We start from the raw sequence: 26,015 nt of genomic DNA, 5'->3' as shown, positions 1-26,015 counted from the left end.
TCCTCAAGCTCACATCTCGGGTGGGAGGGACTAAAATGCGCCTTGAGAGCTGTTTCTCAATCTGCGTTCCTTTCTGTACTTGTGTTCTTGTGGACTTGTGGAAACGTCATCAGTTGCAGCCAAAGTACTGTTTCAATTCAAAAGTCCACATCTAGCCAAGTACAGTCAAATACCCGGATGTGTTCTCGCTCCGCCCGTTTTACGGAGCCTGCATTGGTGGTGACTTGTGTGGACTTCGGATAGCCAGATATCCCAGAATGCATTTCGCCGGCAAAAAGCTGAAATGTCGGACGAGAAAACTCTTAATTAACTTATAATACTGCTGTTCTTGTGTCGCATATAGTAGTTTAAAGAGTTTTTTATGCGGGAATATAGTTGTTTAAACTCCAAATATGTTTCTCAAGACAGAGGTGATTTAAAAAATTGCTATGACGTTTTCGGAGATGTGAGGTCCCGTCTGCTAATGGTCCGGCCGTCATCAAGTCCGCTGCTGTTCCAATTGCTGAATGACCATTCCTGGAAGTTTGTACTCCCGAGCCGAACTTGCCAAGTGCGAGCTTTAAAGTACAGAAGTCCGAACTTGGCAAACTCGGTATTGGGAAACAGCCTATGTCTGGTCTGTAATGGAAAATAGAGCACGGCCAAACAGAGTCAAGTCGAGTCAAGTCGAGGTGGTACTGGTAATGGAAAAGCGGCTAAACAGTCACTTTGAAAGAACCGTCAGAAAACAAGATTCCTGTAGTTTGATGGATGCAGATGAAACACTGGAACACTCACAACGCAGCGCATGCTTATGCATTGTGTGCATTTTGTGGACTGGGAAGGGAAGGAATTGAATGAAAGCCAACAATGCCACCTAGGGAATTGCCCCCCAGGAAATACTATTTAAACCTTGATTAATTGAAGGAGAATAAAGAGAAAAAAGGCACACAGGAACGTTACTGATGAGGCAGAGACGTGATTGAAAATATATTTTTAAATCAGTGAAGAAACAATTGGGGACTGGAACTGCTGAAAGGAAAAGAAATGTGAACCAGCAACAAAACTATGATAAAAAAGGTAGATAAAACTACTTTGTTACAATAAACAGCTTTAATATAAATCCAGTGCCCCGAAATAACTAACCAAAACTACGCCGAGGTCAGTTGTGGAGAGGCAGACTATGCTGAGGAGTGCCCAGGAGTGCTAGCACTATCCGACCCACCTCAAGTGCAGCACTTCAAACCTCCCAGCATTATTCACAGAAAAATGGTGCAGTCCATGTAGTGCCCCCATTACTCAAATGCAGAAAAGTGAAGGGACCTTGCCACGGGTGTCTAGCCTCCCAACAAGATGGCACCCTGCTCAGTATATAAACTGAATACAGAAGAAACAAACAAAGTAACGAAACCAGTAAGTAATCCAGTTGGCTGAACAATTGCAAACTGTACTAACCAAAGAGGGACAAAACAGCAAATAGGCAAAACAGGAAACTAAATAAACTAAGTAGGCAAAACAGCAGTGGTCTAAAACAAGAAGGAACCAACTCTGAGATGGGTCATGAAGATACAACAATCAGTGGTCACAGGGCAGGAGAAAAGGAGGTTCTTAACAGTGTCAAAGTGCAGGTAAGCAACATAATCAACTGTTAAGGGAAAATAGATGTGAAACTATTCCTTTCACATACCTGAGCCACAAACACCAACCACAGCAGGGACAGATCAGGAAGCAGAGAGAGAGCAAGAGAACGCAGGTGTCTTGCCTAAGCCTAATAAGGAGGTTGGCCAGGGAAGGAGTTAAGTCAAGGCGGCATTCAACACCACGTGAGCATATGAAACATTTCATGATCAGTTTATTTAAGAAGGGGGGAAAAAACACACACAACCTTCCACATGTCAGTCTTGCGCATTACCAACTAAGCTAACCAAACACCATAAAAGGTTGTCTCCATATTATGCCTTATATTCTCACCCACCATAAATAAAATTGGATAAAAACAATTGGATAAAAAAAATTTCTCCGATGCAAAACTTATTTGCCAACCACTGCTGTATATTGTTATTTCTTCTATGAACGTACGTATTCAAAGTAATGATGAGCGTCTACACTGCCAGAATTCTACAAGAAGAAGAAAGTAGTGACAAAAGGCGCTCTGTAGCGCTGTTTGTCCATTTTCAGCCATTGTAGAAACATGGCGACGTCGACAGAAGGAGGGACCTGTGGTTATGTAGATAGAAATGACTCATTCAAAGGTAATAAAAACATAATGGTTCAGTAGCTCATACTTGCTAACCCTCACATTTCTCGATTTGTGTTCACAACTTCCTGTCCTTTTCATTACATTCATTACTAAAAAATAAATATATATAGGCATATGCCCCAACTCTCTCCCTCTTGCACTCTCTATACTGTTTCCGCTTGGACAAGTAGCATGCACGTGACTCAGAGAGCCAGAGGTGGTAGAGGTAGAGGAGACATGTTTAATAATGGCTTTTGTGGATCTTTTTTATTCACCATGGATCCATCTAGCGCAGAATTGAGACTATAAAGGGACATCAGAGTTGCATCAATTCCGATCTGAATGTCAGAGGTTGCTTTTCAGAAAATCAGATTTGGTTCTCATATTAAAGAGACTCAAATCCCATCTGGAAAAGATCAGATTTCATGTGACTTGGGCTGATTTGAGTCACCTTTGCCTACAGTCTGAACGTAGCCATATTTAGTTTGAAAAGACAAGAAAAATTTTTTTTTGTATAATATGGGACCTTTAAGGATCACATACATTTAATAACAATAACATTTTTTTTATTTTTTTTACCTCAAAGTGCCTGTCTTGTGTCTTTGCAGGGGTGACACATCTTGAAACAATACGGTCAAATGTAAGAGGGGTTATTGCTTACAAATTCCCTCTCTACTGTCTTGGTTTTGGGTTTGATGTCAATTTTGAGTTCCTTGAGAAGATGTCACTGCAGAACAATAGTGCGGCCCGACGAATTTATGAAGACTCTGATGCTGATTTACAGCTAAAGGTTTTAATCATTACACTTTTAAATCACTTGTACTTCCCACAATTTATAGATTTGTTACATAATTGATCATTGGTGACTTTGGAGACATTAAACATTCATACAGTGTCCATACTGTATGTCAACAGGGTTTCTATGAAGAGGTGGCCACTCCTCTGTTGACAGATGTGACAATGATCTATGCTGGTGCGACCAATCTAACCCAGACTAACTTCAGCCAGTATTATAATGGCTCTGAGATTGCGGTGGCCGGTCAGATAACTGACAACGACATGAAAACTTTCAGTCCACAAGTTGTGGCCATTTCGGTAAGGATCATCCACACTGCACATTAGACAGCCACATACAGAGGGTTTGGGCCTACCTCACAGTCAAACACCTTCTGGAGAAAGAGAGAGTGAGATGTCGACCATTTTTTCTTGATGTTCTTGTTTGTTATCAAATATTTATTGAAGGGCTGCAAACCTCATATTTCTATTTAATCAACAGTTGACAAGAGTAACAGGAGTAGTAGGCCTATGTGTGTATATCTGTGTTGGTGCACATTCATTTTAGGGGAAGTCAAACAGTTACTGAGGAAACAACAAAAATATTATCAGAAGCAGTGTTGGGCAGTAACGCGTTGCTGTAATAGTATTACTTTCCCCAAAAACTAAGTAGTGTAACTAATGTACAAACGGTAATATTACTAGTTACTAAGGCAAGTACGCTGCTTTACTCGTTACTGAACACACCATTCTTGACGTAAATCCACGACTGTGCGACAGCACAGCGGGACCCGACTTTGTTGTTCATGTCTGCTGATAGCCAAACACTAAAGGAAGAATGTAGAACGAGGGAGACAGGCGTTCTGTTCACAGTTGTAAGTAGTTGCTGCCATTATTGTGTCGCAGTCAAAGATGCAAAGAACATTGTTCTCTATTGTAAACTCTGTGCGACCAGCAAAAAGCTTTCAACTGCTGTTATGGATATGATGTTAGTTAAAAAGTCAGGAGAGACTGCTTTGTTTGGGTGAAGGGGGGTGGTAGGGAAAGCAGTGTTTCCCATAATTAGCCTGTAATTTGTGTATTTATCAATGCGGCCACATGTTGATTTTCTAAATTTTAACTTGGCGTATTTAAAATCAATGTTGATTAAGGAGCTGTATTGAGGAGCATATATTCGTGCAGCACCTCCTGGCTTGCTGCCTCTTTCTTAATTCAGTTCAATTCAAAATAGCTTTATTGGCATGAATGTGTAACAATATTGCCAAAGCATCATACATACTACATAAGAATAATCAACCCCATACATTTCATTAAACAAGTAATTAAAGTGTATGTATGTTTGTGTTAAAAACAATAAAAAAAAATATATAAAAAATTAAAATAAATAAACAGTAAGCGTGTGTGTGTGTATTAATAGACAAATTAAAAAAATAATTAATTGATTAAAAAATAACAAATTAAAAAAAGAAATCAGTATCAAATGTAAAAACAAAACAATCAAAATAATAATTTGAAAATCTGTACAATTATTTATCAGTCTGAGGTTCCACTGGTTGTCATCACTTCATGGCATGAGGAGACATATTTTGCAGCAATTATTTCACATTTGGGCATTTCTCCCAGTAAATAGGGGAGTTTCTGTGTGTCTGATATGAATTCGAATTCGGGGTATATTTGGGAAATGTTTGTAAAGTGTTTTTGTCTTAGTGTTTTATATTTGGGGCATGGGGTTAGAAAGTGCAGCTCTGTCTCTACCTGTCCCCTGGCGACCCTTTTCTATGGTCACTCAGTCTGTATGCTGTCGACATTTTTCTTAGTTTGGGACATTTTATTGTACTCAGGTAATTTACCAGTGTGAATTCTCTTTTTAGGGTCAGATAACATTGTAATTTACTTTGTGTTTTGGTAATTTATTTCCAGTATTAAATACATTTCTCTCTCTCTCTCTCTCTCTCTCTCTCTCTCTCCTGTACAAACCTGTCCAATGTTAGAATAATATTACTTTTTAAGGCGTAATAAATAACTAGTAATATATTACAATTTCTGAGTAACTTGAGTAACACTGATCAGAAGATAGCGTTAGCCATTAAACATTATCATACTTTACTGTCATGTCAGCTGTCATATTTAAAACATTTGTACACACTTGTGACACAGGCTGCAGTTATCTGGACCTGAGAAGCAGAATCAGAATGTGAAGAAAGAGGCCTTGGAGCTGTCGCTGAAGTACAGCTTTGTGACCCCACTGACATCCATGGTGGTCACCAAGCATCTGGGGGAGAACACCGATGTGCTTCATAAACCCAAAGAAGGTGCAACACCACGGGCATGGCAACCTCTTGTAGGATCTGGTCCATGGATGTTAAGGCCAAACGCTGGTTCCATGGGCTACAAAGATACTGGTAAGCAGCACACATTTGAAGAAAAAAAACCCACAAAACCAATAGTGTCCAACGTTTCTTTTTCAACATTTCTCTTTTATCAGTGCAGTTACATGATTATGGTAAGACACATCTGCATGATTTGGTATCAGGTGTTATTACAATGTATAAATACAATTATTACATTTAATGAGAACTACAGATTTAGACCAGTTTGTGGGTGGCATTTATATTGATTAATCAAATTTCAAGTGTGGGTGTGGAACATATGTATGAAATACAGGTAATTCATTAATTGATTAGCTGATTGATCAATTAAGTGTTTTAATTGTTTGCTATTATATAGTAACACATTATTTGTTAACATTCAGTGAATGTGAACATTGATTGCTAATACTTAAGAGCAGCAATAGTAGACCGTTGGTGATGGTCCTGGATATGAAAATGCATGACACACAATTTTGCCACAATACAAGCTAATTTGTAAAGATCAGTTTTAAGTAAAAAAGTAAATAAATAACTGTCATACATCAGCATCTCTTTTTTAACAGCAGGTGCCTTTCCAGGTATAACAGGACACATACACTATTATTTAAAGGTGTGGAATGCGATTCTGATGAAAGATTGGTGATATTTTTACTCAACAGCCAAACAAATACACCCCTCCCTTCAATGCTTCCTCAGAAGCTCTGCCACCAGAATTCATGGACACGCTTTGCTAAGGCAGCGCCATTAGTAAACGGGCATTGTGGCAGCATCCAGACCGTCTGCTGCCCGATGGTGGCTGAAGCAAAGCAAACATTTGTCAGCCTGCGCCAAACAGGTGAAAGCCCAAATGCAAAACTCAGGAGCAGATATACATTTCAGGGATTTTATTCACACTTACTCAATTCAGCACGGGAGTACACAGAAAGGTGCAGAGAAAGTCCAAAATAAAGCAGGTAATCCAAACTCCCACTGAACGCATATACAGGACACACGACAAACAGCAACACACGACAGAGCGTATTCACGCTACAATGAATGGACAGTGAATGAACAGAAACACCAAACATATCTACACAGGGACTAACGAGCAGGGCGGAAGCAACACACATGATCAAGATCAGGGCTAACGAGGCAGAGAGACACCAGGGGAAAACAGAGAGGCAGGCAGGCAGAGTGATAACTGGGGGAACGGACACAACCTGGACGCTAAACACAGACATAAACTAGGACCCAGAACCAAAATGCAGAGCTAAATCTAAGATACATGGCAGAGAGGTACAAAGTGAGCTAAACAGAACCTGCGAATGAACAATGAAATAAACAAGGCTATACAGAGAACACAAGACAAGGAACAAAACTCCAAACCAGAAAACATGGACCAACTGTTACACAGAGGGGAACAGAGACAGAACTAACCAGGAAACAGGAACTAACAACACTCAACAAGGAACAGAATGGAAATAATAATATTAGCTGACAGATAATAACTAGATGAATAATAACCCAGACTGAATAACAGATACCAAACTGATCAGTAAGTAAACTCACAATGAACTAAACTCAAGAGAACAGAACTAAAATGTAGATGCAAAACCCAAATCTTAGAATCAAGAACACAGTGTGGATAAGGGAGACAAGATAACAGGACAACACAGTCAACAGACTAGGATAAGAAAACAAAAACAGATTAACATAGAACCAAACGGACAACAAAACGACAGAGCTCACCATAAACACAGACTGGACACAGAACAACAGACAAGTAAGACACAAACACAGTATCCAAAACACAGCATATTAAAAACAAAGTTGTGTTTTTAGGCCTTTATGACTATAAAATCCTTTAGAAACATTGTATTGAGAAATACCATGATATAGGGCACAAGAAGCAATAAGTTCCAAGCACTCTGACTAGTCAACAAGACATTTAGAACGTGAACAAATCATAGATATTTTCATAAAAATGGACGCCCTCCCAATGAAGCTAAAGAACTAACTAAAATGAAAGAAACCATCTTTGGGAAAAGTTTATTTGACCTGTATTTTGATCCACTAACATGAAAGAGGCAAGGTTTATGACCTAAACTGCAGCCAGCCACCAGGGCCCCATTTCAGAAAGCAGGTTCAACAAAATCTGAGTGTAAACCTGAACTCTGGGTTGACGAACTCTGAGCTATCAAACCGATGCCGATGTTTCTAAAGACATAATTGAGTTCCAATATGTGCTTTGATATTGACAGTCTGAATGAGGAAATGCAGACAGCCGCTTCAGGCTCCGCAGGAGGGGAGGAATCAGAAAGAAACTTGGCGTTTGTTGAAGTAAACCTCCTCCCGAGCAGGTTAGGTTCACAGCGTAAGTTGCCGGGGTTACAGACCTAAATCCACAAAGGCAAACGAAATGTGAATGTGTTTAATCAAAAACATTTATAGATCAGCAAGAAGGAGTGGGAGAGACCTTGCGAGTGAACTTACAAGTCATGAGTATAGTAATTTTTAAAGAGGTGGTCAGGAGCTAGCCGAGTGAAATGGAAAGGATTTCCTGTTCTTCCCGTTTTTTATTATTTTATTATCCTCACGGATCAAATTTCTCCCAAATTATGATAAGTGTTCTCAACTTTCTGTTCTTTTCATTACGGTTTCTGGCGCTGTACAACGCTGTACAACAATCTGCCCCACAACTCACTCCCTCTCTCTCTCCCCACTGTGTCCGCTCGACAAATAGCATGCACATATCTTTCAGGTGTAAGAAAGGGAATTTGTGAGTTGAATGTGCTGACAACAAAATCACACAAAAATTATCAATGGAAATCAAATTTATCAACCCATGGAAGTCTGGATTTGGAGTCACACTCAAAATCAAAGTGGAAAACCACACTACAGGCCGATCCAACTTTGATGTAATGTCCTTAAAACAAGTCAAAATGAGGCTCAGTAGTGTGTGTGGCCTCCATGTGCCTGTATGACCTCCCTACAACACCTGGGCATGCTCCTGATGAGGTGGCGGATGGTCTCCTGAGGGATCTCCCAGACCTGGACTAAAGCATCCGCCAACTCCTGGACAGTCTGTGGTGCAACGTGGTGCTGGTGGATGGAGCGAGATATGATGTCCCAGATGTGCTCAATTGGATTCAGGTCTGGGGAACGGGCGGGCCAGTCCATAGCATCAATGCCTTCCTCTTGCAGTAACTGCTGACACACTCCAGCCACATGAGGTCTAGCATTGTCTTGCATTAGGAGGAACCCAGGGCCAACCGCACCAGCATATGGTCTCACAAGGGATCTGAGGATCTCATCTTGGTACCTAATGGCAGTCAGGCTACCTCTGGCGAGCACATGGAGGGCTGTGCGGCCCCCAAAGAAATGCCACCCCACACCATTACTGACCCACCGCCAAACCGGTCATGCTGGAGGATATTGCAGGCAGCAGAATGTTCTCCACGGCGTCTCCAGACTCTATCACGTCTGTCACATGTGCTCAGTGTGAACCTGCTTTCATCTGTGAAGAGCACAGGGCGCCAGTGGCGAATTTGCCAATCTTGGTGTTCTCTGGCAAATGCCAAATGTCCTGCACGGTGTTGGGCTGTAAGCACAACCCCCACCTGTGGACGTGGGGCCCTCCTGTTTCTGACCGTTTGAGCAGACACATGCACATTTGTGGCCTGCTGGAGGTCATTTTGCAGGGCTCTGGCAGTGCTCCTCCTGCTCCTCCTTGCACATAGGCGGAGGTAGCGGTCCTGCTGCTGGGTTGTTGCCCTCCTACGGCCTCCTCCATGTCTCCTGATGTACTGGCCTGTCTCCTGGTAGCGCCTCCATGCTCTGGACACTACGCTGACAGACACAGCAAACCTTCTTGCCACAGCTCGCATTGATGTGCCATCCTGGATGAGCTGCACTACCTGAGCCACTTGTGTGGGTTGTAGACTCCGTCTCATGCTACCACTCGAGTGAAAGCACCGCCAGCATTCAAAAGTGACCAAAACATCAGCCAGGAAGCATAGGAACTGAGAAGTGGTCTGTGGTCACCACCTGCAGAACCACTCCTTTATTGTGGGTGTCTTACTAATTGCCTATAATTTCCACCTGTTGTCTATTCTATTTGCACAACAGCATGTGAAATTGATTGTCAATCAGTGTTGCTTCCTAAGTGGACAGTTTGATTGACTTTGAGTTACATTGTGTTATTTAAGTGTTCCCTTTATTTTTTTGAGCAGGGTATGATAGTGAGGTAGAGGAGGAAGACAACGATAATATGTATATGTCAAAGTCGCATCAATTCTGATGTCCAGACTGAGGTCGCATTTAAAAAGATCTGATATGTATCGGATTTGGACCACATATGGAAGTGGTCCAGTTCCGAACAGGAAAAGATCAGATTCCATGTGACTTGGCCTGTTCACACTGTCATAAAAAGATCATATCTGAGTCACATATGGGCAAAAAACTTTCGGCTTTTTCACTTTGCAAACCTATTACATGCACATATAACTCAAAGGAGAGGGAAAAGCCAAAAAGCATAATACCACCTGTTTAAGATCATTGGTAACTACATTTACTGCATCCTAATTTCATGTTATCATGTTTTTCTTTCAAATCAGGCAGAAGTGGAATCACTGGAGGTAGGACATGGGTACGCATCTGCACTGTTCTGATAAAAAAAAAATATGGTACCAACCACCCATGTTGAGCAATCAGGTAGCATACACCCCCACTAAGGCTGGACAGTCCTTTATATCTGTTCTTCTAATGACAGAAAAATGAATACGAATGTTCTGCATCTACATCATAACACACACACTGAAAGACAATCAGTTGTAGATTAGAATAGTTCTACAAAATGTAGGCATGAAATATAAAAACTCAAACAATTTAAACTGATTTACAGTTGTTAATCACAATTTGTTGTGAGTATTTAAATCAATTTTAGATTAAGCATGTGTGTGTATTTAGTGGTTTGTTTTGAAGCTGAGGTTAGGTGTCAGAAAATGGATGTCAGTTAATACAATCTTGAATCAATTAGTTGTTTGAAAATGGAGAAAAATGTTGTGTAAGCTCAAGATGAGGTCTTAATAAATATCTTGTTTTGTCCACAACCAGAGAATTGTAAACTTTTTGTTCTTAAAAAATTACAAACTCAAACTGATTATCAAAATAGTTGGCAATTAATTTAATAATCGTTAACTAATCGTCTGTGTATCCAGCAGCCATCAGCTGCGGTGTAAGAAATAGCTTCCCACTGGACCCATAAATGTATTCTCCCTGAAAAGAGAAAGGGTGGTACAGGAGGCATTTAGAAACAGGATACGGTTTGTCTTTGTTTGTTTGATCTACAACTGGACACTCATGATCACAAACAGGGAGAGGAATGATTCATGTCCATAAAACCTCAAAGTGTTTGATCCTAACGGGTCGTCATGAAAAAAGTTTGAATTCAAATTGACGTTCAAGACAAGTGACCTGTTTATGCTTAATATTTCTGTAGGATTTTATGAAGTTAATCAAAATGCAATCATCATGGGCGAGAGAAAAACTCAACGCACCTATTTGTGCAACGAAAGAATAAAGGCAGTGCTTGAAGTGGGGCCGCAGTACCAGAACTTTTACCTTTTACTCTTTGGTGTGAATTTTTCTTGCGAACTGGCACTTATCATAAAGGCCCTAAATAAACTGCATCACCCAGGGGGCACTGTATTATGCACACTTGTTTTCGCCTGTCTGCTTTTCTCTTATGGCGACTAGTCTAAGTAACATCACATAAACCTTACAAATCCTGGCTTCAAAAGGGCACAAAGAGAACATGAACAGAGTCAGAGGATGACACAACAGAGCTTCAAAAGTAAAATTCTACCCTGCCAGGTGCTGATCATTTGTGTAACATCCTAAAAGTAGAGAGAAGAGAAAGTATCCAGTCACTTGTCAATGTCTCTTTTGTGAACTGACCAATCACAGCCTGGACATTATCAAAAGCTTGACGTGCAACAGTAAACTTTCAAATGTTCGAACAACACTGTTGTGCAAGAATTGTGTTGTGATTATTGACAAGTAATAACTTGGAATTCACAAATTAGAGAGTAACTACCAATGTAGACCTTTCTTGCACAAGGACTTAATGAAAGACAAAATGCAAAAACTGCAAAAATGATAAATGTTGATTGTGTATTTCTCAAACTGCAGTATTGTACGTCTAATAGTTACTCATCCAGGGTGAAAGGTGAATAAGGGGAGAACTGACACTTATTTTTATCCACTTCAAGCACTGGATTATATACAGTCTATCTGTTTCTGTTGCACATGAAAACATTTCATCCTTTGATTGTAGAATTCTCAAAGCAAAGGCTCAAACTAGATCCTTTTAAATCATCTGGACTGGATACTCTGGACTCTTTCTTCTTGTAGTTAGAGGCTCAGCTCCAATAACTTGTCTGTTAAACCTTTCCCTGCAGACCTATGAATTCCATCAGACCTGGAAATCTGCTGCAGACATCCTACTCTTTAAAGGGGGTGACAGCCATCTTGCTTTGCCTTTCCCAAGTCTTTGAGAAACTGGTCAATACACAACTCACCCACCAACTGAAGTTACACAGTATTTAACCACCATGCAGTTTGGCTTGAGGACCGACCACGGGTGTGTCTTTGCAACACTTGAAGTGTCAGAAAGAAGAGAATGCTTTGTGGCTGTATTAATTGACCTGGCCTTTTATTCTGTGGCCTATTGCATCTTGTTTGACAGGCTCAAAGACTTAATGCTCAATTCCAATTTTTTTCCCCAATTCGATATTTTTGAATGATAGTTTCAAATATGGCCCATATCAGACTGAAGTGTGAATAGTCCACAACCTGCAAGTGACCCACATGCGCAGAAAAATAAAATGACATCACATGCAGCACGTTGTCATACAGAAGTAAACAAGGAGCCACAGAGGTTAGCTCCGGTTAGCTCCTACTTGCTACTGTCCCGATTTTCATTGTGGGCCGTATTTCATTGCCCTCTCCTGGGGGCACATTTCTCCCAAATTATGAAAAGTGTTCACAACTTTCTGTCCTTTAATTACATTCATTACTGTTTCTGGCACTGTGCAATGCATATGCCCCACAATTAACTCTCTCTCTCTACTGTTTCCGCTCGGACAAGTAGCAAGCACTTGACTCAGAAGAAATCTCGCCATCGGTGGATTTCAGCTGGAAGGGAATTTGTGGGCAGATGATTGCAAGGTAGAGGAGAAAGAGAGCCACATGTTTAATAATGGCTTTTGTGGAGCTTTTTGGTTCACCGCAGCTCTATCTAGTGCAAAATTAGTGGCTCTAGAGTGATGTCAGAGTTGCATCAGTTCGAATCTGACTTTCCAGACTGAGGTCACATTTTAAAAATCTGTAACGGATTTGGACAAAATATAAAAGTGGCTTAAATCCAAACTGGAAAAGATCAGATTCCATTTGACTTGAATTTTGGTCTCTTCTGCCTGCACTCTGAACATAGCCTTTTATATTAAACAGTTAGTTAGTAATTTAGCCTACTTAGTTAATAGACAATACGAACATATTAGCAAATCTAGCAGGTCTAAACAATATTCCCTATACAAGAAAATACTGTTTATTACCGTTCTGTCTGCTGTGTGACGCTGTGTGTCTCTGTATCTCTGTGTTCCTCTGTAGTTCCTCTTATCCACAGGTTTTTGCTTAGAACTGAGACTATGTCTCTTCCATTATGCTTTGATGTCCCTGGAGATGTCCGCCTTAAACTACTACACCATCCCAACAGGGGTCAGTAATGTTCCTCTCCTTGTGTCAGTTATATACTGTGTAACATATAACCTATAATTATTTCCTAGTTTGCAGTGGTGGGAAGTAACTTAAATACATTCAATACTTTACTTGATATTACATTAAAACATATGATAGTCATATTAAACAATCCTAGATTGAGTATCACTGGGCCATAGTACAGTACTCATTCCTCTGTACTTTTACTTAAATAGGATTTTTTGAGTGAGTGACTTTTATCTGTAATCAACATTGTTCCTTTCTTCCACCACTGCCAGTTTGAAGTGTGGTGTTGAGTTGTGTTTGTTCTCTTTTGTACTAGAGCTGTCTGTGAATGGTGAGCTTGATTCAGTAGCTTATGGAGGCTTCAAAAGGATTGTCATCCACTTCAAAGCTGACCTACATGTTGAGGTTGACACCCAGAGAATCACTGTACAAGAGGGACAGATGACACAGCACACTGGACAGGATCTCATCACAGTTGGAAGGTGACTTTGCATTGTAATGGCAGGAATTACGCTATGATGATACTCAGTGGTGTACAGACTCTCTGATATAGGGATGAAAATGCACATAGTCACTGTTTCTGCGTGCAGAGTTAAGTATTCATGTGTGGCCTAACGTAAAATCAGAGCTTTAAGGAATAGTTTGACATTTTGGGAATTACACTTATTCACTCACTTGCTGAGAGTTTCATAACACTTTTCATGTCTGTATGTTAACTTGCAGTGTTGGGGTAGTTACTCAAAAAAGGTAATGGATTACATGTTACTAGTTACTTTTTAAAAAAGTAATGCCTTACTTTACTAGATTACTCACTGCTGAAAGTAATTAGTTACACTACTAGTTACATTACTTTTGGATTAATGCATAACATCACTGTGATGCACAATAACAATATATATTTACACCTCATATATGGTCAGATCAACACAAATCCTTATTACAATGAGGACATACACAGGATCTCTCTTTTATGCTCTTTAGAAAGATTACAAAGTGACAACAGTTGTGAAAATCAGCCCAACATTTGTCAAGAGAAGAACAAGGCTAGAATACAGCACTACAGACTGTGATTCTTACTGGTGAATCATTAATAGCTGCAAGCATGTAGGCGTTGGGCTCACAGTGAAAGAATCAGGCATGTATGCCTTATTGTAATAATAATAATTAGGCTATTTATTATTATTATTATTATTATTATCATTATCATATGTAGCCATTTTGCTACAATTATGCTTGACACAACGGCAGTGTTTGCGACCTGACCTTTCTTTTCTCAGTGAGAGGGAAGAATTTAGAAAGTGCGTAGCGCTGCAGAGACCCCCCAGCTGTAGGAGTGCATGGATTATGCTTAATATTCATCCAGCCAGAGGGAACGATCACGGACCGTTCATAGTGCTTAGCGACACAACCCAAACTGGAGAGGGAGAGTGGCGGTGGAGCGTACAGGACCAGGAGATAGAGGAGCGACCGGCCCGCTGCGGACGGTTAGTCATCGTTACCTCTGGGTGGATGAAGTCTGACGCTCCGCGTGATCCATGATGATAGAGAAATACAGAGATTAATGTCAATAAAGCATGCTGCCAAAATATCACAAATCATGCTTTTAGGGGAGCTTATGTCTTATTAAGGGGTGCAAATGATACTTGAAATACAAATGAAAAAAGTGGTGGGGACATGTCCCCAGTGTAAATGACACCTATGCTTAAAGTGCTCTTTTGGTGCCTCCTGGTAGGTGTCTGCTGCTTTAGGATACCCTTCATAATTCACCAAATGTAGTGGAACCTCTATACATGTTGTGGTGGCAGCCCGGCTGACGGTGAGTGTCCTGGTTTTTTCTACTTTTTATCAGTTTTTCTGCTTTTTTCCTTGGTTTCCTGTTCTCTGCCCGCCTCTCTGTGTTTTCTCCCCCGTGTGCTCTCTCTCCCTCTGCCCCTGAGCCCAGCCAACTACCTGCACCTGCAACTCATCATCCACCTCATCAGCCTGCCACACCTGCCAGTAATCACCTCATGACTGCCTGTATTTCAACCCCGGTTTTCCACACCATCCTCGCTTGATCGTCGTTGCTCCATACCTGGTGCCACTTCTGTGTTCAGGCTTCCACGTTTCTTGTTTTTTCAAACTTACCCTGTGCCTTGTCATTGTCTCCCCTAACCTTGTCTCTCTGTCTGTTTCCCTCCCAGGTACACTCACCCTCGTCCTCCGTTCGGCTGGGCTCATCCACTGGCCCATTCCTCTTCAGACTTCCCTCTCGGCGTCCTCCCTGTTCCCCTGCCTCTCCTCGCTTCCTTGGCCCCTGTGTTCCCCGGCTCCCTGGCCCCTATCTCCTTGGTTCCCCGTGCCAGTACTTCCCCGACGTCCTCCTCTCCCTCCCCTCCAGTCCCTCTCACCCTTTTTTCCCCCCAATAAACCTCCTTCCCTCTGAGTGCTGCATTTGGGTCCTCTGTCCACACACCACACCCCGTAACAATACATAGAGGTGAGCCAAAGTTTCTAGCTGGTACTGCTCCACCTTCCGCACTGATATTTTTGTGTCTTTTTAATGCAATCAAAGAATTTTGAGAGCATATTTATCGCCTTTTTTGTGTCACAAAAAGTTTTAAAGGTTCAGTTTGTAATATTTCTGAGAATCTATCGACAGAAATGCAATGTAAGTTCCATAACTATGTTTTCAGTGGTGCATAAAGACCTTGCATAATAAACCATTATGTTTTTATTACCTTAGAATGAGCCATTTATATCAGGTTGTATTTCAGTGTGTATGATGTAGAACAGAACATTCGTATTCATTTTTCTGTCATTAGAAGAACAGATATAAAGGACTATCCAGCCTTAGTGGGGGTGTATGCTGCCTGATTGCTCAACATGGGTGGTTGGTACCATATTTACAAATAAGCAGGATGGATCAAAACTAGTACAGAAAAAGAATTTTACCTGCAGGAAATCCAGAGAAATCTATGGGCGATGTAGGAATGAGATAATCCTGCCATTTTTTGAAAAATGAACAGTCAAATTGTATACATCTGTTAACATCTTGCATGTACATTTTCTACAATACACGTTAGAAGTAGTAATATACTGCAGGGGTTGTCAAATAAGTGTTGCATCGGCGCAATATTTTCCACCATTAAGGCCTTTTCACACGTGAAGCGATTTACGCACCTCGTAGCTTAATTCATTTTCAATGAGAGGTGAGCATGTAGGAAGGGAGGCACGGGCATTGCCACAGGCGTAGCGACAAGTGGGCGTGTTCCCATGAAACTGTCGTGCTCGTCTCATGCACACGCCCGCCCCTGCCAAAGTTGAATTGACTTGAACTTTTTGTAGCCTACGTGACGCGCAGCACAAAAATAGATGGATGAGAGACTGATCTTTGCCATCTGTGACTTCCCTGAAATAGGCTATATACACTCACCTAAAGGATTATTAGGAACACCATACTAATACTGTGTTTGACCCCCTTTCGCCTTCAGAACTGCCTTAATTCTACGTTGCATTGATTCAACATTTAGAAATGTTGGCCCATATTGATAGGATAGCATCTTGCAGTTGATGGAGATTTGTGGGATGCACATCCAGGGCACGAAGCTCCCGTTCCACCACATCCCAAAGATGCTCTATTGGGTTGAGATCTGGTGACTGTGGGGGCCATTTTAGTACAGTGAACTCATTGTCATGTTCAAGAAACCAATTTGAAATGATTCAAGCTTTGTGACATGGTGCATTATCCTGCTAGAAGTAGCCATCAGAGGATGGGTACATGGTGGCCAGAAAGGGATGGACATGGTCAGAAACAATGCTCAGGTAGGCCGTGGCATTTAAACGATGCCCAATTGGCACTGTGATGGCCACAGCCGTGGCCTCACAACCAGATGAAGAGCGGTAACCTCATGCACTGAGTTTGTTGTGTTCTTTAAGATTGGTTTATATACATTCATACACATTAGACATTTTATTGTAAATATTTATTTGGTTACAAATAAACTTACAGGACACTTAGTTTATTTCACATACTTTATTTTAGTTGACTATACAGAAGCATCTTTTGGAACACACACCATTAGTTACTTTTGGATTTTCATTTTGTTATAATTCTTGTTTCTGAGCTTACCAGTGTTGGATGCCACACCCAGGAGAGACCCAGGAGAGATCCAGGAAGTCTGCTGGCTTAAAGGGTTGGTGCTCGGAGCAGGAGCAGCTTTATAGGAGAGGTGGCCTGATTGGACACTACCACTGCTTGCTATGTCTGGGGGGTGGCTTTATTCTTAAATATTTTGGGGTTTAGATTTATATTATATTTGAGTATTTTTGAGTTAAGGTTAAGTAAATGTACATTTCTTTTGGAATAAGTTTTTACATAAGTTTTGTTGTGTTTGCAGTTATGATGTGGTGTTGTTGTTGTTGGTCTTCCCCTGTGTGTCAAAACTGGTCTGATCAGCCAATATATAAGTCCCCTTTGTTTGTTGTATAGTAGGTCAGTTGTATTTTTGAGTCTCTTATGTTCAGAGCTTTAGTTATTGTTTGTTTATTTGACCTCTTTTATGGGCCCAAAACTTTATTGTTTGTTGTAATGATTTTTTTGGTAAATAAAACCCTTTTGCTTTAAGTTTCCCTCTTGACTCCTCATGCCTAACTGCCTGGTCCCTCACAGGCACTAAGGGGCCCAAAGCGTGCCAAGAAAACATCCCCCACACCATTACACCACCACCACCAGCCTGCACAGTGGTAACGAGGCATGATGGATCCATGTTCTCATTCTGTTTACGCCAAAATCTGACTCTACCATCTGAATGTCTCAACAGAAATCGAGACTCATCAGACCAGGCAACATTTTTCCAGTCTTCAACTGTCCAATTTTGGTGAGCTCTTGCAAATTGTAGCCTCTTTTTCCTATTTGTAGTGGAGATGAGTGGTACCCGGTGGGGTCTTCTGCTGTCGTAGCCCATCCGCCTCAAGGTTGTGCGTGTTGTGGCTTCACAAATGCTTTGCTGCATACCTCGGTTGTAACGAGTGGTTATTTCAGTCAAAGTTGCTCTTCTATCAGCTTGAATCAGTCGGCCCATTCTCCTCTGACCTCTAGCATCAACAAGGCATTTTCGCCCACAGGACTGCCGCATACTGGATGTTTTACCCTTTTCACACCATTCTTTGTAAACCCTAGAAATGGTTGTGCGTGAAAATCCCAGTAACTGAGCAGATTGTGAAATACTCAGACCGGCCCGTCTGGCACCAACAAGCATGCCACGCTCAAAATTGCTTAAATCACCTTTCTTTCCCATTCTGACATTCAGTTTGGAGTTCAGGAGATTGTCTTGACCAGGACCACACCCCTAAATGCATTGAAGCAACTGCCATGTGATTGGTTGATTAGATAATTGCATTAATGAGAAACTGAACAGGTGTTCCTAATAATCCTTTAGGTGAGTGTAAGTGTTCACTGAACAGTTACCCGGACACTATCTATTGACTACCTTCCGTTTACTCGCGGAGCGCTTGTCTCGCTGTCTGTTCACATGAGAAGCGCATAGCGACCCCGTGGGGCCAGGCAACTACGCAGGCGGAGTGTCGCTTCCCCTGTGTGAAAAGGCCATTTGATGGTGGATGAGAATATAAGGCATATTATTGAAATGCATCAACATGTTGTTCGGTTATCTCAGTCAGTAAGGTGCAATACTGGTAACCCAAGGGTTGAGTGTTTGATCCCACCATGGGACATTTTTTTTTCTCCCTTCAACAAATGGATTCTGCAGCAAATTTTTCTCAGATCATGGCATGTGCTGCACTGTTCATCCATCGACCTATGGACGCTTTTTGATATACCCCAGTATCTCCAGGCAGAGGACATTGAGGAGAATCACGTTTTCTAACAGCTCTTTCAGAGGTGTGTCAAGCAGGCTAAAGACTCTTAATGTCGTTCAGAATTTTCCAAAGTAAAAGCTCAGTTCAACTCCAAATACAGAAATGCAGTAAACAAGCTTCTTGCGATTTTATTTTGTCGTCAAAAACACTAAAGAGGAAGTGATTATGTGAGTAACTGTTTGCTGTCATGACTGAGATCTATTTCAGCATTGCTATCAAAGTATTTATTTATTTATATTTTTTGCTGCTATCAAAGCACCATAATCTGGCAGCGGGCCAGATATTATTGTTGGCGGCAGTTTTGGCGAGGATACATAATCACAGCGAGAATGAATGTGTTTCCCTTGTCAGTGTTTGTATAAACTTTATCTACTATGTGGTTTATAATGGACTGTGGTGCAGAAACTGTGACAATGTTTTAAAGAAGCAAATTGCAAATTGAAAAACAGTTTAACCTGCAAAACGTTCTGACTGGCAAGGAAAACGTTATAACTTGCAATCAAAGAGGACATATTAACAATAAAACTTTTTGTGACACAAAAAAAGGCCTGTTTTTAATTACAAACTTGATTTTTGATTGCTGTGTGATAAATATGCTCTGGCAACACAGCTCCCAGTATCACAGAGAAACACAAATATTTCTACCATTTTGAGGTGGCGATTTATTGGGGAGCCTATAATCTCTTGTCTGAACAAAAAGAGCTTTTCAGCACAGAGGAAAAAGGGGAAGGGCAGCTCCAAACGCTCCACGCCACCGATGATATTCGTGATGTTAAATTTATTATTACTTAACTATTATAATGTAAATTGCTATTTACAACTGACACTTACATTAATGGCCCTGCACACCTACGGGATGATGAGAACTGTTCTCAGGAGTTTGTAGATGATGTCGATGAACATCTTCCTCACTCCCATTAGCTTTGTTTCACCTACCAGGGGGGGACAGATTACACCTTCATCCTTCTTACTGGTGCAATGACTCTGGTGACCTCACGTATAGCTGTATAGCTCTTCAGCCTGAGTGCAGGGTGTAGTCAGCCAAGATAAGTGAAATGACCTGGCATTGGTGACTTGGTGTGCATGGCTCTTAAAAAGAGTCCAAGAGAAAGCTAATATGAGGTCCTTTTTCCCCCTAGTTTGACAGTGTTTATGCGGAACCAGGAAATAGATGTTGCAGCTGGAGACACACGCATGGTCATCTTAATTCATAAGCGAGGTGACAAAGAATTCATCTGGCCGGTTTTAAGACAGAAGCCATCAGACAACAACATTTCAGGAATTTTAGGTGGGTAAAAAGGCTGGATTTGCTTGTGTGGTTTAATATCAGGTCAACGATATATTCACTCAGTCTTTGTGTCCAAATATGGTGCTTAACAGAGAAATAATTCATTAAAAGACACAAATATGTTGTACTGTGTCTCATGGAGTGTCTTTTTTTCAGTGCCACTGCTTTATTGTTTATTCTCTGCAGACAGCAGTTTGAGATGCAGCACACTCCCTCAACAAAACTTAAGATCAAAGACCAGGAGACTGATGTTACCAGGTACATTTTCTTCTGTATTATTAGTTGGCATAAAAAAGAGAGCTGTTTGGGAGTAATAAAAGTATTATTACTTTGATACATGCAGATATATTACCATATATGTCTTTCTTTTGTAGATCTAATGCTGTCGACTACAGTATTGTCTTTCCCGTGACACTGGACTGCTGGCTCATGTCTGCCTGGATTATTTCATTGTTGTACAACTTTAACTGGGAAACATGTTGAATCACTTGCAAATATGACAAGCTTAGATCTCTTTAATGCTTGCAATGAAAGTTTGGTGTATGGTTGCTTTTGCCTGCTGTATCATATGTTTTTCTGGTCATTTCCTGGCCTCGTCAGATTAGTACTTTTTCACAAAAGCTGTACCTACGTGAAGACAGAAATAATAAATTCATCAACATATTAGTCATGTACTTGTGTCAATATGAAGCCAATTTGTCTCTGTGTACCTCTTTGTCATTTGTGTTTGCATAAAAACACAAAAGCATGGTTCTGGTGTTGCCTCCCTAACTTCATGGCCAGGGTGGCAGTAGGTCCTTCGATCTGACTGTGATAAAGACTTTCCTCCTTTTAAAGTGTGAATATTTAATTCAAGTTGGTAAATTCCTGCCACCCAGAACAAATTCATATCAATTCACAATATTTTCTGCGACCCAAATAAATGAATTCAGTGTTTACATGTCACACAACTCTCACTTTATATCTTACACTCACTTTTAATTTCCTTAAAACACAAGCTTTCCAAAAGCTGTATAAAAGTGTGGCCATATACCTCATATACACAATATAACCTCAGGCAGACACAATTTACCTCAGAGTTCAACTATTAAAATTATATTTAACCATTTTAAGGCACTGTGTCTCTTATCATGCTTTACAACAAACTACATCACAATAAGTCAAAGTTATTTGGCAATAAACCATTAAACACATGTCCTTATGGCAAAATACAATAAGCAGGAGAAAACTTCTTGTATGCAAAACAACTTCATGAAATAAGTGCTTAAAGACTTTAGTGCTTTAGTGAGTTTACATGGGTTTCTGTTGGGTTTCTGACTCCACCTGACACAGGTCCACCAGTTACATACAGCATTCTCGGTCAGTTTACACAGAATTCTGTAGCAAAACTTTCTGTGAACTGACCAGTGTAAAATGATAAAATAAACTACATGTCTGACTCTTAAACCCTACCATGTACACTCAAATTATAGCATATTTACTGACCTGTGATAAAGAATATAAGAGATAGAGGTGCTCCGATCAGGATTTTTTGGGCCGATCACTGATTGCTGAAAGCAGTATCGGCCGATACCGATTACCGATCACTGGGTCTATTTGGAGCCTTTTATTTATCATGTTGCATTATACAGTGTACTGTATATTTCTTTAATTGGTCCTAAAAACAATGTATTAAGTGTTAAAGTTAACAGATGATAAAGTATCATGAAATGACAACTGTTTATTTTATTGCCAGGAAACATGGGCAACAAATTCCGCTCAATCTGTGTTAGAGACTTAAACCGTAGCAGCCTTTGCCTGGTTACTGTGAACATCTTATAGCTTAACAAATATAGCTTTACTGTGGAATAGACTACAAAAATAGAACAAACAGCATCTTTCATTTACTACAACCATAAACACTGCAACAAAAAAGGCTGTAGCAAAAATATTTAGGTGATAAAGGAGCACAGGCATCATCAGAATCAGAAGGAGCTTAATTGCCAAATACTGTTTTACACATACGAGGAATTTGCTGTGGTGATAAGGTGCTACACATAGTCAACATAAATAAATGTGGAAATTGAAGAACAACGTTGCAGATATATACATAGTCTGTGCCGTGCAGAAGTAACGTAACAGAAGAGAATATTGTGTATATAAATATATAAACTGACAACATAAAAATATACAACAACAAATATGTGCGACGTGCCAGGTCTGAGCCCGACACGAGATGAAACGGTATTTACATGTGAAGAGACATTTGTATCGTTTGCAAGGGGGGAGTTTCAGTGGGGGACCCGGGCCTTGTTGATGAGGCTAGTTGCAGACGGGAAGAAACTGTTTTTGTGACGAGAGGTTTTGGTCCTGATGGACCGCAGCCTCCTGCCAGAGGGGAGAGTTTGAAGCAGTTTGTGTCTGGGGTGGGAGGAGTCAGCTGCAATCTTTCCTTCTCGCTTCAGAGTCCTCGAGGCGTACAGGTCCAGAAGAGAAGGAAGATTGCAGCCAATCACCTTCTCTGCAGAGCGAATGATGCGCTGCAGCCTGCCCTTGTCCCTGGCAGTGGCAGCAGCGTACCAGATGGTGATGGAGGAGGTGAGGATGGACTCAATGATGGCGGTGTAGAAGTGCACCATCATTGTCTTTGGCAGGCTGAACTTCTCCAGCTGCCGCAGGAAGTACATCCTCTGCTGGGCCTTCTTGGTGAGGGAGGTGATGTTCAGCTCCCACTTGAGGTCCTGGGAGATGATGGTGCCCAGGAAGCGGAAGGAGTCTACATTGGTGACTGGGGAGTCACACAGGATGATGGGGGAGGGTGGGGCTGTGCTTTCTGAAGTCCACGACCATCTCCACTGTCTTCAGAGCGTTGAGCTCCAGACTGTTCTGGCTGCACCAGGTCACCAGATGGTCGATCTCCCACCTGTAGGCGGACTCGTCCCCACCAGAGATGAGCCCAGTGAGGGTGGTGTCGTCCGCAAACTTCAGGAGCTTGACAGACTGGTGACTGGAGGTGCAGCTGTTGGTGTACAGGGAGAAGAGAAGGGGGGAAAGAACGCAGCCTTGAGGGGAACTGGTGCTGATGGTCCTGGAGTCAGAGACATGTTTTCCCAGCTTCACGTGCTGCTTCCTGTCCGTCAGGAAGTCTGTGATCCACCTGCAGGTGGAGTTCAGCTGGAAAAGCTTGTCCTGCAGCAGGGCCGGGATGATGGTGTTAAAAGCAGAGCTGAAATCCACAAACAGGACCCTGGTAGGTTCCTGGGGAGTCCAGGTGCTGGAGGTGCAGTGTAGTGAAGGGCCATGTTTACTGCATCATCTACAGACCTGTTGGCTCTGTAGGTGAACTGCAGGTGGTCCAGGAGTGGGTCTGTGATGGATTTTAGGTGGGACAACACAAGGCATTCAAAGGACTTCATAACCACAGAGGTCAGGGCGACGGTGACGAGTCGTTTAGTCCTGTGGTCCTTGGTTTCTTGGGGACAGGGATGATGGTGGAGGCTTTGAAGCAGGCTGGCACATGGCATGTTTCCAGTGAGGTGTTAAAAATGTCTGTGAACACCGGAGACAGAGTCCGGTCCAGCTGCTTTGTGGGGTTTCTGCCTCCTGAAAAGACCGTTGACTTCCCTCTCTGTAATGGAGAGAAGAGGGGAGGGGGTGGAGCTGGCCAGCTCTGAGGAGGGAGGGGACGATGTGGTGGACTGAGGCTGAAGCTGAGCGGAGGAGTCACGGGGGATGGTGTCCGATTGACTCTCAAAGCGGCAGTAGAACTGGTTCAGCTCATTTGCCAGGCGAGAATCGTTTATGGAGTGGAGGACTTTGGGTTTATAGTTTGTGATCTGTCTGAACCCCCTCCAGACAGAAGTGGCGTCGTTTGCAGTGAACTGGTTCTTTAGTCTCTCTGCGTACAGTCGTTTAGCTTCTCGCACCTCCTTGCTAAACCTGTACTGTAACCTGTAACGCCCTGCACCCGGCGCTGTCACCACTCCTAAATGCCTCCTCGTTTTTCAACCTTAGCTGTCTGAGTTTAGCTGTCAACCAGGGTTTGTCATTGTTATAACTCACCGTGTTGGAATGCAGCTGTTCTCACAGAAGAGATTTCCCCTGTTAAAGTCAGCGAGAACAATAACAAGGGAGTCCGGGTTTGTCTGCTCCACACAGAGCATCCGGTCGGCCAGCATGCTCTGTGTGTCCTGAATGTTGGCGTGCGGCGAGATATAAACACTGACCAGAGTGAATGAAGCAAACTCATGTGGGGAGTAAAACGGTTTACAGTTTATGATAAGAAATTCCAGATCAGGAGAACAGTGCTGCTGAATCACAGTCACGTCAGTACAATTTCATATTGTTTGCCATTAGGCTATAGGCCTTATATCATTTCAGTGGATTGTTTTCATTTTATATCCTTGTGTAAGAAGCACAGTCTACATATTTTACATGCTGCCACTGACTTTACCAGAGGGAGAGTAGCAAACACTTTAAATATGGCCAGAAGGTTTTTATTTGATTTCATAAAAGGTTAAAAATACGGGAGATTTACGTGGAAACATTTAACGGGTGGATACCGGGTGAGAAGGGAAAAATACGGGAGAATCTCGGGGAAAACGGGAGGGTTGACATAAGAGGAGTAGTGAGAGGAGTGGGGTAATGTGAGGCTACATCCACACTGCTACGTTTTTAAAACAGTTTTATAACAAAAACTATCTTCTCAACAAGCAACAGCAGCGTTTTAGCTGCGTATCAGAGTTGATCTCTGTCTACTGAAAACACACATCTAGTGGCCGTTCAGGTAGCCTACACTGGGCATCTCTCAGCATGCGTGTGCCAGTGTAAACATGAAGCAGATGGTCTACTCCGCAGTAGCAGATGATTTAGCGAAAGAAGAAAGTAATACAGACCAAGAACCACACCAGGATTTTTTCTTTTTTTTTGCATTGACCGACAACGAAGTGGAACTGTTACTGAAAGTAACACGGGAGTACGAGAGACGGCGGCAGAAAACAGACTGGGACACAGTACTTATATTTTAATAAAAATACCAAAACTAAAACTCTGAAAAGTGTCGTGTTTTTGCTTTGCATGACTGATAAGACCGACTCACAAAGCTAAATGTGAGTGTGTGTCATCGTATTATAAAGTCCTATGTTTTGTCCATCGGGTCAGCAGCGTTTTCAAACAAACATCTTCTGATTCACCGTTTTAATCTGGACGGGAGGTTTTTGTAACGAAAACAGAGAGAGAGGCAGTCACCTGATTGAGTGGCACCACTCTTTGCATCAGGAAACTCACACTGAAGGATCAGTCTCTCTGCCTGATGCGCTGTGTCTAATTGTAAATGATTATGTGGGCACGTTAAGCCCTTCTTGTTTGAGAAGGACTTTGGTGCTAGCTAGTTTTGAAAACCGCTCAGACAGTGTACTGAAATATTTTAGCTGCCGTTGAAAATTTGTCTGGCGAGTATTGCATCATCTGATCGGCTTTTCCTATCGGCCTTTTTAGCGACCACCGATCAAACTAGTTAAAGCCATTATCGGCCGATTATGATCGGTGACCGATCGATCGGAGCTCCCTTAATAAGAGACGCGTGGAGCTGGCAGAGGATTAATTCTGCCTCTGCAGCCTGGATTCTATCCTATACCACCCAAGTGTAATACGCCCTCTAGTGGCATAGGTGTGTGGTGACTCAAAATGTAGTAGAAGTATGTGAGTGATGAAATCAATTAAAAAAAGATTTCTAAAGGTTATCAACCCACTACACTAAGTGAGA

The 26,015-nt window shown here is 41.7% G+C and overlaps 1 protein-coding gene and 1 long non-coding RNA gene across 2 annotated transcripts in view; both read left to right on the top strand.

Moving 5' to 3' along the window:
* The window catches only part of LOC119885876 (inter-alpha-trypsin inhibitor heavy chain H3-like), a 29,015-nt gene extending 8,080 nt beyond the window's left edge, over nucleotides 1-20,935 (top strand). The window contains exons 7-13 of the mRNA XM_038696189.1: nucleotides 3,134-3,313; nucleotides 5,157-5,394; nucleotides 12,919-13,119; nucleotides 13,442-13,607; nucleotides 20,124-20,272; nucleotides 20,459-20,530; nucleotides 20,647-20,935. Coding sequence (XP_038552117.1) covers nucleotides 3,134-3,313; nucleotides 5,157-5,394; nucleotides 12,919-13,119; nucleotides 13,442-13,607; nucleotides 20,124-20,272; nucleotides 20,459-20,530; nucleotides 20,647-20,684 — 1,044 coding nt within the window. The 3' untranslated portion in view covers nucleotides 20,685-20,935. The remainder of the gene's footprint in view (nucleotides 1-3,133; nucleotides 3,314-5,156; nucleotides 5,395-12,918; nucleotides 13,120-13,441; nucleotides 13,608-20,123; nucleotides 20,273-20,458; nucleotides 20,531-20,646) is intronic.
* LOC119886694 lies at nucleotides 14,117-15,519 on the top strand. The gene is made up of 3 exons (XR_005441535.1): nucleotides 14,117-14,609; nucleotides 14,858-14,941; nucleotides 15,309-15,519. It is a non-coding gene; the product is annotated as an uncharacterized LOC119886694 (long non-coding RNA).
* Nucleotides 20,936-26,015: the final 5,080 nt, after the last annotated feature.

The sequence above is a fragment of the Micropterus salmoides genome, unplaced genomic scaffold (assembly GCF_014851395.1).
Source record: "Micropterus salmoides isolate LMB-PRFRI ecotype aquatic unplaced genomic scaffold, ASM1485139v1 Ms_hic_scaffold_4, whole genome shotgun sequence".
NCBI classification, from domain to species: Eukaryota; Metazoa; Chordata; class Actinopteri; order Centrarchiformes; family Centrarchidae; genus Micropterus; species Micropterus salmoides.
The sequence above is the reverse complement of the archived record's forward strand: the minus strand, read 5'-3'. Positions and strand labels throughout refer to the sequence as shown.